Source organism: Oreochromis aureus, linkage group 23 (assembly GCF_013358895.1).
Source record: "Oreochromis aureus strain Israel breed Guangdong linkage group 23, ZZ_aureus, whole genome shotgun sequence".
NCBI lineage: Eukaryota > Metazoa > Chordata > Actinopteri > Cichliformes > Cichlidae > Oreochromis > Oreochromis aureus.
The window spans coordinates 38372077-38384698 of NC_052963.1; the positions used below are offsets into that span (position 1 = coordinate 38372077).

Genomic DNA, 12622 nt, shown 5'->3' on the forward strand with positions numbered 1-12622 from the left:
ATGACGAACCTTTCAACCTTAGCTACATTCTACAAAGTGCTTTTTAGTATGTTTTGCATTCACCCACTCAGACACTCTGATGGTGGTGATGCTGCCACACCATGTGCTCGCCCACTATTGAGAGTAAGTTTGATAGGATATATTGAGACATTTTTAAGAGGCCTTTTCGAGTTGCTTTTAAATAGTGAGGAAGACAGTCCTCACTCACTGGCCACTTTATTACATGAACCTGTTCAACTGCTCGTTAATGCAAGTATTAGCCAATCACAGCAGCAACTCAAGTGTATTTAGACATGTAGACCTGATGACCTGCTGAAGTTCAAACCAAGCATCAGAATGGAGACAAAACTGACTGTAGTCGCTTTAAATGTAGTATAGTCGTTGGTGACAGGCAGGCTGGTCTAAGTATTTCAGAAACTGCTGATCTACTGAATCTTCCTTCACAACCATTTCTATGGTTACAGAGAATCGTCAAAAAAGAGAGAAACTATTAAACTAATTAGAGGGAGCAGTAATGAATAAATAACCACTCATTACAGACAATGTATGAAGAAAAGCATCTCTGTATGTACAAAACGTAAAACCTTGAAGTATGCTAAAGCAGCAGAAGACCACTAAGAACAGTTAAACTGATTCACATTGCTTTACCAACACTGAACAAGGAAAGACTGAAAAAATATTGCCTAGTCTGATGAATCTCAATTTCTGCTGTGACATTTGCATGGTAGAGCCAGAAGAAGAGACCATCCACACTTTGCATTTTTTTTAATGTACTCACGTGTTTTATGTGCAAAAATCTTCATTTTTAAGGTGACTATAGTATTTCCCTCAGATAGGAAATGTGGTCAATGACATGAAAAGAAAATAAGCAATTAAGTAGAAATACCTTAAAAGTTTTCCAGTAAGTAAAATAGTCAAATGCATGTAGCCTCCATTTACTTGAGTATTCTAGCTATGTTTCACTATTACGTAAGTCGATTGTGATAAATGTAGCTTTTTTAAATAAATAAATAAAAAATTAAAGGCGAGAAAAACGTTTCTTTGACTCTTATAAATATATTTTAGCTGACTTGTTGAAACTCACTCTTATCAAATCAGTGTCTCTAGTTTTAAGATTAGACTCTAAACTTTCCTTCCTTTATCCTTTAGTTATGCTGCTTTAGGGACTTCCTGTGGTACTCTGAACACCTCTTCTCCAATCACCTATTTTTCTCCCCAGGTGTTAACATGCCACTGCTGAGTGTCATTAAAATTCTCTCTCTCCTAGTGTGTTTTGTCCAGTCGCTTTATCGCTTTCCCCTTTCTCCTTTGTCTTTCCCTTCACCACCAACCAGTTGAAGGGGATGGTTCTGCCGGTGGTTTCTCCCAGTTACAAAGGGGTTTTCCCTTCCCACCGTCGCAAAGTGCTTGCTCACGGGGGTTTGCTCGATTGTTGGGGTTTTCTCCCAAACTGTAGGTTTTACCCTACAGTAAAGCGCCTTGAGTCGACTATTGTTGTGAATAAGCCTGAATTGAACTGAACTACACTGATCCTCTGTCTTATTTGACTTTACGCCTCATCCAGTCGCTTAGAGACTAGTGTCACTTTCTTAAGTGTCACCACCTTATGTGGCCCTTGTAACTCCGCTGCTGTGAGCCGTTTTCGCCACTAGAGGACAACCAAACTCTGTGCGAGAGCCTCTCAGTGACGTAGATGTCATGAGACGGAAGTGAAAAAATTGTAGTCGTTAGCGCTCCTGATGGTGACATGACAAATCAAACTGCATTCTAAAAAACACCAACAGCATCAGTGAAAAACCAGGTATGTATTTAATGGGATAAGTTGTGGTGCGTTCAGTGTACAGCGTTAATGAAGATGTGTTGTATACCACCGGTTGTGCTTAACCTTTTCTCGTTTCATTGAACTGTGAATGAGCCCAGCCCACAACGGAGCTAATTAGCATGCTAAGTTTACATTCAGTGATACTTGTATTCAGTGTTTTGGCATTACTGAGCACTGTATACCTGAATACTGAGAGCTCTTCACGGTAACTTGTTAAAACGTCTGTGTCAGTCTGTCAGCACTTTGTTTCTGTATGTCATGTGAACATTACTCTGGCCTAAACATGACTGTCACCCCTCATGTGCCAATGCAAACAGATTCTTAAAGAAGCCTTCACCAACAGCAACGATGGTAAGAGATGAACCATTTACTATACTTGTTCAAGTCTAGGCATTTCCACTACATGTGGAATTACAGTAGATCAATTATTTATATTAACCTTTAGCCGGCAGAATAAACTGTATCCGGTATATATCCTTCTCTTTTTGCTTTTAACAGCATGGCAGAGTGAAGATTAAAACTACAGCTCAGCAGGAGGAGGAGAAAAGAAAGGAGAGGGAGAAGAAGCTCAAGATATACGTGGCAGCACGCGATGCCTGTTTTTCTAAGGTGGAATATTATATTGTGCCTTATGTTTTAATAGCAATACTGCAGCATGTCTTTGGGTTAGTGTAGGGGTGTCAAACATAAGACCCGGGGGCCAGAATCAGCCCAGCAAAGACTCCAATCTACTCCACTTGATTACACCAACACTGCGTAATAACTAAACAGTTCAATGAGAGAAAGTTTTTTCAGCTTCTGTGCAGTTAAACTTCTTTACATTGACAGAAATGTGAGTTCTATACCTTCCATAGGTGGTTGGTCAGAACAAGGAAAAAACAAATTCACATTTGGATATCAGCCCCCTCTTATCCCCTTCTAGCTCTAAAATTTTCATCTGTCTTCTAATGTAGTCATCATCTAACAGTTGTAAGTAGTTAACTAATGGACAATATTTAAACTTAATGTAATATTCATATGTAAAATGTTTTTGTGGCTCAGGTGTTTGTCTTTAACAGATAAAAATGTGTTGTGTTTTTCTCCGCCTGCTTTTCACTCCATGTATTTTCCTCACCCTCCTCACTTTCTCCTGTTTGACAGAGAAATGAGGGTATCTGGGATGATGAGGCTCTTCAGCTGACCCAGCAGCTCCTATCATCCAATCCTGACTTTGCAACCCTGTGGAACTACAGAAGAGAAATCCTAATGCACCTGGAGACTGTGAAGTTAGTACTCACAGATTCATAGTTGAACCCCTTTTTATTAAATGGTAAGTCATTTGCGGTGTCACAGGAGAATTATGATTTTGTTTCATAATGTCCTCTGCAGAGACAAAGATGAAGTGCAGAAGATTTATGAGGCCGAGCTGTCGTTTACTGAGTCTTGCCTGAAAGTGAACCCAAAATCTTATGGCAGCTGGCACCACCGAGGTTGGGTCTCCGCCCGTTTGCCTCGACCGGACTGGGCCAGGGAGCTGACTTTGTGTGATCGCTGCTTGAGCCTGGATGACCGCAACTGTGAGTAATAATGCATTTAAATTATTATTTTTTTTTAATAATCGATCTAAACCTTGCACTGCATTATTTGTACTCATGTTCTGTCATATTCTGTGTTTCTGTCTTGCCCAGTCCATTGCTGGGATTACCGCCGAATGGTTGTAAAGATGTCTGGCGTGCCTGTAGATCAGGAGTTGGCATTTACTGATCGCCTTATTGGCTCCAACTTTTCCAACTACTCCAGCTGGCACTACCGTAGCACCCTTCTGCCTCTGCTTCACCCAGAGTCTCCAGAGCCCCCTTCCCCATGCCGTGAGCCTCCCCAGTCCTCCCCCCCACCTTCTCCTCAAACCCATTCCCATCGGGTCTGTGAAGAGCAACTACTAAAAGGTAAACTGCAGTTCCCAATAGCAACTGATAGGGGGCAGTGTAAGTCTTTATTATCTTTTAGTAAAAGGTGGTATTTTGCAAATGAAGTCAGACTGTAAATTCTATTACAGTGAAATTGTATTAACTACTTTCAGAATATGAGCTTGTACAGAACGCTTTCTTCACTGACCCTAATGACCAGAGCGCGTGGTTTTACTATCGCTGGCTGTTAGGCAGAGGTATGTCTATTGGTCGTAGTGTCTGTAAGTATGCACGAGAATACCTCTCAGCTTTGCTGTGCTTTGTAAAACAGAAGTTCTTTGTCTTTTTAACAGCGGAGCGTGAAGAGATGATAAGCTGTGTATATGTGAATCGGGAGGAGGAGAGAGTGGCTGTGGCCTTCTCCAGGCCTGTGAATGTCAGTATCTTCACTTTTTCTTCACTTAGAAAATGCTCTAATGGAATTCAGGATGAGCTGTTCTTTATTTTATTTTTTTTATAACAATGAATCTGTCACTGAGAACAAGGTGACCTAAATAAATACCATGGCATTTTAGGGTTGCATTGTCCTAAAGAAAATTAAATGTGACAATATTCTAAAGTAGACTTATGCATTTGTTTCACATAAGTACTTTAATTTGTCCTTTTAGAAAATTATATACTCCTTTTTTCTTTTTTTTTAGTTAGTTAGATGTTGTAGATTTGTGATATGTAAGGGTATGAATATGCACTCACCATCTACTTCTTTAGCTACACCTTGTTAGTACTTTTTCCTCCAGAATTCCCTTAAGCCTTTATGACACATTCAAAAAGGTGCTGGAAGCACTTTCTCAAAGATTTAGGTCTATATTGATATGACAGCGTCATAAAGTTGCTGCAGATTTTCTGGCCACTCATCAGTGATATAAATCTCCCGTTCCATCATGTCTCAAAGGTTGTTTTGGTCTGAGATATGACTGTGGAGGATATTTCAGTATGGCGAACATCCTGTCATCTTCAGGAAAACGGTTTGAGATGATTTCAGCTTTATGATACGGTGCGTTATGCTGGTGCAAGCAACCATCACAAGATGGGTACACTGTGGACATGATGGGATGAACTCAGGTTGTTTAAACAATGTTTCTTTTGCACTAAGGGGTCCAAGGTGTGCCAAGAAAATGTCCCCCATACCATTACATCACCATTACCAACCTGCACTGTTAGTACAAGGCAGAATGGATTCGTGATTTGATGTTGTTTATGCCAAATTTGAGCCTATCATCTGAATATTGCAGCAGATATTGAGACTCATTAGATCAGGCATATTTTTTTTATTTGTCTCTTGTCTAACTTTGGTGAGTCTTTGCAAATTAATGTTGTCTTTGTATCAACTTAAAGCTGTCTAGATTTTCTATTTTTGAGACCATTTCATATGAACTCTAGAGATGGCTGTGCAGGAAAATCCCAGTGGACCATTTCTTTTTGAAAGACTTTACACCAGGCCGTCTTGCACCAACAACTCTGGTACTCAAATAGGTGTCACTTAAAAACACGTTTCAATTTTAACTTCAGCCGGTGGTCTTGACCATGTCTACATGCACTGAATTGCTCCCGTGTGATTGGCTGATTAGATATTTGCTAAAAAAGCAACTGAGCAGGTGTACCTAATGAAGTGACTGGAGAGTGTAGATTTAGGTATTAATGATGTGCATATAATCATGTGCAAAGTGGAGTTTTGGTGTGAGCAAGAAAACAGTTTTCCTCTGCTGTCATGAAGACTGACAGTTTTGGAAAAGTGAAGACTGGTAAGATGTGTCTGACCAGTTTAAAAAACAAAGTTGCCTTCATATGGTACCCTGTCTAGACTTGGTGAACGTTCTCCCTGCTTTTGTCCTGTCAGGCGCAGTCAGTCGGCTTGTTCCTCGTCCTTGACGGTCAGCCCCAGAGAGTGGAGTGGAGGAGTGTCCATCCGTGCTTTAAACACAGCCCTGTCTGGGTATCCTTTTCCATTGTGACTTAAAACTGACAGGTTACCCCTGCAGAGAGTAAGAATACCTTTCCTGGTGTGCTGCTGATTGAACAGCATACCGGTTTAGCATTCTGCTCTTGTCACTCCTCACGTACATCATGCTGCTAAGACTCTGTGGTATGTGCATCAAGAGAAAAGGTTTCATCATGAAACTTTGATCAGTGCACTGCAGTGGAATGTTATGTTGCCTTTAGCACACTAGTGAAGGGAGTTCCTGCTAAGGCATTTTTTCAGCTTGTCAGAGTTTAGTAATACATGACATCACGTTTAGACTGACTATTAAAGTTGATAGTTGAAGTTAATACTTTTGGAAAGAGTATCTCTAAGATTAGTTTTGTTTCTGACCTCAGAGGCCAAGCTGGTTAAAACTCCAACTGTATTAATAGTATGTAGAACAACTTCATTGCTTTATGGTTCAGTGGCACTAGAGTAAAACTAGGATGGCAACCTCCTGGCGACTGGGAAAAATTGGTGGTTGCCTGGGATTTATTCAATACCAACTGGTTGCCTAGAGGTTAAACGTCGAGCACTTTAAACCTTGCACAGGTTGCTTGATGTGAGGCAACCTTATTTATAGTTTTAGTACCACAACAAGTCACATTGTAATTGCCAATGTGAACCAATTCAGTCACAAACTGTTAGCAGACTGATTCCAACTTTATCACTTCCATATATTTATTTGAAGATGGCAGCTGACAACAAGCGGTCACAGACCCAAGTCTCTGTCTTGTCGCAGTCTCAAACTACTGATTGTCCTTGTGGCCTTTATCCTGGTCATCATAATCACAAATGACATTTTAAATGAAATGGGTAAAGAGTAGGAAAAAAGCAAATACCAGTACCATACAAATTGATACATGTCTCCCGGTAAGCAGTTTAAAGCAACGGGGGTGGCATATAAGGAGAAAAACTTTGGAGTAATAATCAGGTTTTTCTTCTAAGTGTGCTGACTTGATCTTATATATGTATCGATTTAACAGATTTAATTATATTTTTGACTTTTTTCTTCCGTTTTTCTTTTGGAAAAGAAACCTGCAATATGTAACACATTGGTTGTAAGTAATGTGTAAGTGGGCACACTTAACACTGTCTTCGTAGGGTGATGGCATTTGCACAGTAGTCATGGAAATGACCCTCATTGATATGCAAGCTCAGTAATTAGTAAAATGTACTCGATATCTGTCATTCACATCCATATTCATTCACAGTTCCATGTGAATATTTTATTTTTTAAACCAGATGTAGTCATTTGCTCAGAAACAGGAGTCTTCTTACCTTAGGCTGCTTCTCTCTTTGGTATATTCTAAAATATTTTGTCTGAAACAAAATGCTCAGTGCTCTTTGTAAATCTAAATGAACTTATTAAAGCCTCAACAAGGCCTGGAGATTTAATATTTTAGTTATAATGCCCAGCTCTACCAGGCTGCTTTGTTGGCCCTGGAAATCAGCCATGGACTTAGTATGCACACTCACACTGTGGGCCCGGGCAGGTTTGCTTTAAGGTGACTAATTTATGTTCAAATCAAATACTTCCTTTTCACTTTTGGAATACATAATTCATGTTTGGAGGTTTTCTCTCCTTAGCAATGGCTCAGATATGCAGTCTGCCTCCTGGAACGATTAGCGACATCACCAATGAACGCAACCTGACTGTGCACTGGACTGAAAAACACACTCATAGGGACTGTGCTCTCTACACAGGTGACACATATACAGCATATCTAGCATGTTGTGTTCTTTCAAAGGCAGGATAATGACTTTCATGTCACTGTGAACATTTAACTTTCAAAGGTCGAACTGAGAGTTGGTGTAGGGACTCTGCCACAGATCAGGAACTTTTCAGGTACTGTTTTTTTGGAACAACTGAAACATTTTGTAGTTTGCCTTCTTTAAGGATTAGGAACTAGATATGGTCTTTCTTTGCAGGAGCGAACTTTCAGTAGAAAAGACTTCTGTGCTACAGTCGGAGCTCCAGTCGGTCAAGCAGCTACAAGAATTGGAGCCGCTCAATAAATGTAAGTGCTTTTTCTTGTATGTTATAGTTTCTACAGGAAATAACCAGCTTCACACAGAAACAGATCGGTGGCTTTCTTTTTTACATTGTGTGCATGTGTATGAATTTTGCAAAACTCAGCAAAGCCTCAATTCAGACAGGCCACAAAGTTGAGCTCAGCCCACAATCAGCTGATAACAGAGGATCTCCATAGGTGCCCATATCAGCTGAGTCCAGCTGACAAATATCACATAAAGTGTGCTATTTTAGGTGTTTTAGCCTGCCTTACTGTTTTAGCCTTGCTGCTTGTTCCTCAAGCTGCTTTGCGACCTGCATTCACCCCTCTTTTTCATGCTGTGCCCTACTTATCCAGGCTTTATATTCTTGTGCTTGCAGGAGCGATCCCCTGCCTCAGGCTTTTCATGTATGCGTGCAGAATGGCAGATCAGAGCAGAACAATAATGCTAAATGTGAATCTGATTCCTGCAGAATTAAGAATATGGTTTTGTTGTTGTTTTTAAGTACTAATCTCTTGAGTAATGGTTCTCTAAAAGAAGTGGGCCCCACTGGTGGGCCATAGAGACACTACTTGGGCTGACCCTGGGGAAAATTATGGAGTGAAACTAACTCGAATAAATATGATTTGCAGGAAAAACACACAAGGAAATGTTTGCTGATGCTATCTGGTTGACCTTTACGTCACTAAAGTCCATTTCTATCCATTTGTGGTGTCACTGATTGATAAAAAAATGTGGGGTGTGAGTATTTTTTTTTCAGCTTCTGAAATGGAGAATGCCAAAAAATCTTTAAGAATCTCTGGCATATAAACATAATCGCATAATACATTAGCATTATAACTGTGTACAATGTGGTTGCAAAACTTTGCAGGTGTGTAGTTGACATTTTCATGAAAGGCAGCTTAGATGATGGGAGTTAAGGAACTTATTAGTGAGATGGTTTGCTTGTTCCCATTACAAGATTAGGTTGAGTATTGAAGTTTGATGTTGCTGGTGATAAAGGTCTTACACAGCCACTGACTGCTAGCTTTGCCTCGGCAGGGTGCTTACTGACCATTATTCTCCTGATGAGGGCACTAGACCCTCTGGGATACGAGCAGGAGATGCTTGCTCATTTTAGAACACTCAAAGTGAGTATAATCCACATACAGTACAATATATGCGACTGGCAATAAATGCATTTGTCTACAATGCAGGCAGCAATCACTAATTAAATGCTCTTGCTTTATTCACTAGGAAGTGGATTCCATGCGCTCTGCATATTACAGTGACCTGTGCAGCAAGTTTATGATTGAAAACACCATCCTGAAAATGGAGTATGCCGAAGTGCGCGTCTTCAGCATTTCTGACAAGGTTGGGTCAGAATAACGAGAAATCAGATTTCCCTGAAACCTTTTTTGCTGATTAGGGAGGTGCTTAAATTTGATTTCTTTTTTTCTTTGTAACAGAACCTGACCACTTTATGCCACCTGGACCAGCTGTTGTTGGTTACCCATATCAATCTGTCCTCTAATCACCTGCAGCGGCTGCCTCCTCAGTTTGCTATGTTGCAGTGTCTCGAGGTGATGAAGCTGCAATTGAAATCCAATTTGCTCTCTTACATGGACAGTGATTCTTGTCCTTTTTTGTGTCTAGATTAGAAAAGGAAAGACAGATATTGATGAAGTTTTTCTCCTGCAATTCAATGACTTCTTCATACTTGCAGGTCTTGGAGGCTGATAACAACGCCATAGAAAACCTGGAGGGAGTTTATCACCTTCCCAAACTGGAGGAAGTCCTCTTGAAAAACAACAGTATCCTTAAGTTAGTAGTGTGTTCTGGATCTCCATTCATCCTTCAGAATTAGTGTCATAGGGATCAGTTTATATTGTCTGTTTGTCTTTTCACAGGGAACTAGTGACTCAAGAAATGTGTTAATCAGTTCTGAGTGGCTCAGTGCTTCAAAACAATCCCGTAAAGAGTGCGAACAGCTTATGTAAAAGACACGCTACGCACTAAGATTGTGTTTACAGCGTTTAGAAAATTGCACTTTTAACAAGACTCTTCAGCTCAATACATGAATAATTTATTTTACCTACGTCTGAATCGATCTGGTAAATAAAAACAGCACCGCAATTTCACCGAACAAACAGCATCATTAAGAAGCGAAGAAACATTTAACAACACATCATCACCACAGACTCCCTCCTCTTCATGCTTCACTTCCCCTGCTACACTTGGGAGGAATTAATGTGATTTGCAGGTTATGATGAGGATAGTTACTTTTTTTTTCCTCTGGCAATCACAGTTGCTATTTTTGTTTTGACTGCTCCGCGTTTTATTTTTAGAAAAATGAATTTATATCTCAGTGTCATATTTGTCATTTGGATCTTACTTTTTACACCTGTGCTTGGAATATGTGAATCATAGCTCCTGTAATGCATTGTTACTGATGTTACCACAGCACACTGCAAGGGATTTTCATTAACCCAAACATGCAGAAATCTCTACATTGGCAGATCTTCAGCCGTTGGCCTCCTGCCCCAAGCTGAAACGCCTTGACCTCCGTGGAAACCCTGTCACTCAAACGGCCAATGTCGAGTCGGAGTTAGCCGAACTGCTGCCCTCAGTCACAGACCTCCTGCTCTGATCCATCGCAGGGCAGGAATCACTGCCATCTTTGTTCTGTCGTTCAATTGTCTTTCACGTTCTGAGCTGTTTTTGGTGGTGAGTGGGTGTCATCTTGTGACTGTGTCTGTTCCACCTGTTTTGGAAAAATGTCAGTCACAGTGAACCCTGTTGGTCTGAAAGCCTCATACTTCGGACCAAATGTCAGAACCCTCTCTAGCATCTTCAGCAAAAAGTCAACATTTCTCTGTGTGTGTGTGTGTGTGTGTATGAGTGACTGCGTAATAACCAATGTTGCATTTCTTTGCTTGTGTGTGTACAAATGTTTTTAATGCAACAGACCAGTGCATGCAGAAACATTAATAATGAAGTAAACTAATTATGGATTGGCAGCGATGATGGCTTATTGCTTCCAAAAGCTTAATGGCTGACTTTAAAGAAAACGTTATACTGGGTGATCAGAGTATTGCATCACTCTCTACAGATTTTTTTTTTTTAAGGTTGGTTAATGCATTTGATTTATGACATTATACTGTTGCACAGTAAGTCACAGATCCAGTAATAAACAGCACACATTGTGTCACTGCCTTCCAGTAAGCCTCTTGTGACTTTTTTCCATTGAAAGAAAGATGCATGCTTTAAAGTAAAGGTTCATAATGGTTAACTCACATTTTGATCTTAAATGTCTCATATCTGTAATAGTGGTGAGGATGTGGTGGAACTCAACTACAATGTAAAGTACCAGCCAGACCTTCTTGTAATTTGTTTAAGTGGTCTTGAACAGTAGTTCGATAACGCAGTTTGGCAGGTATACAACAACATTTTTGCTCCACCAAGGTGATTTCAAAAACATTATTAACTGAAAGCTTGTGTCATATATATCAGGATGGTGTGTAGGGTATCCCTAAAGATTTTGTGTAAAGAATGAAGAAGTGGGAGGCTTAAAAAACATCTACAGTGAAGAGTATATGAAAGTCATGTCCTTAAGAAGTATCCAAAAATCCAGCAAAGACCTGACACAGGAGAGGTGCATCTGGCCTTTAGTTGATTCATCTACTGTGTGCTGAAGTCTCAACTGAAATGAAGGGAAATGGGGAGAAAAGGCCGTCGTACACCAATCACACAAGAAATGGACTGAGAATAGCTGGTAGCAGGTCTTAAGGAGTGATGAATAAAAATTTTGGACTGACAAATTTTTGTCAGTATATACACAGGAGGCCAGGAAATAGGTATAAGGGTGTGTCTACCGTCTATAAACCATGGTGGAGGCTCTGTTATGGGGCTGAATTTCAGCCAGGGGCTGAAATGCACAGCTGATTGAATTATGAATGCTGAAAAGTACAGTCAGATTTTGAGCCACCATGCAAAAAAGCATCTATTTGGCAACGACTTCATTCATGACAGTGATCCCAAGCACACTGCCGAAGCAGTAGAATCATACCTGAATAGAAAAACACATGGATTGGTCCTCTCCAGGTCACAGGCAAGTATTATTAAAGCAGTATGGGATCATTTTAACAGGAATGGAGGAAAAAAAAGTCAGCCAACATCCAAAAAAAGATCTTTGAATGTCTTTCAAGATACCTGGAGAACTATTCCTGAAGACTACTTAAAGACATTAAAGATAAGAGTTCAGACTGTGCTGAAGAATAAAGATGGTCCCAACAAATATTGATTTTTAGAAGGCTTTTGAGAATTCTGCAATCTCTGTTGTTGCCTCAACTATATACGTGGGTGTAAACATACTGTGTATATTGTGTTTATATATTAATTATTGCACCTAATTCTCATTTCTTGCAAAATAATATAAACTCCCGAAATCTTAATTTTAAAGCCTTAGTGTTTAGTTTTTGTTTTTTTTGTTTTTTACCCAGATGTGGCCATGTTTAGGAGCAGTATCCATTAATTATAATCTGCCAGGTGCATAGTGGAAATTACCATACAAAAGAAATATCCGACTCACTGGAACTGGAGCAAAGACTTTTTAGATGTGCTATACCTGGGGTATGCATATTATTTGTCAGTTAACTCTATTACAGAAGCTTTAAAATGCACCACAGGTACAGAAAGTTCAGTTCTGTGACTCCAATTAGCGAAGGTGACAGGGTGCAGAAAGGGTTGGGCTTCAGCTGCCAGTGTTGCCACACCTGTCAGTCAACGTGGCCAAGGCGAACTTTAAGACTAAACTAAATGAAAGCAGGTGGATTATAAAAAAGGGAAAATAGCTATAGAGACCAAAACAGTTGTTTTTGTCCTCTTGTTTAATTGTTT

The 12622-nt window shown here is 40.0% G+C and overlaps 1 protein-coding gene across 1 annotated transcript; it reads left to right on the forward strand.

Moving 5' to 3' along the window:
- The first annotated feature begins 1683 nt into the window (after nucleotides 1–1683).
- rabggta (Rab geranylgeranyltransferase subunit alpha) lies at nucleotides 1684–10944 on the forward strand. Its single transcript, XM_031753765.2, has 17 exons — nucleotides 1684–1801; nucleotides 2140–2173; nucleotides 2321–2431; nucleotides 2963–3087; nucleotides 3191–3378; nucleotides 3490–3747; nucleotides 3882–3965; nucleotides 4062–4144; nucleotides 5606–5701; nucleotides 7330–7435; nucleotides 7526–7577; nucleotides 7661–7749; nucleotides 8786–8874; nucleotides 8981–9097; nucleotides 9193–9306; nucleotides 9450–9537; nucleotides 10225–10944. Exons 2-17 carry the CDS (start codon nucleotides 2171–2173, stop codon nucleotides 10371–10373), a joined length of 1752 nt encoding a protein of 583 aa, XP_031609625.1. The 5' UTR covers nucleotides 1684–1801; nucleotides 2140–2170; the 3' UTR covers nucleotides 10374–10944.
- Nucleotides 10945–12622: the final 1678 nt, after the last annotated feature.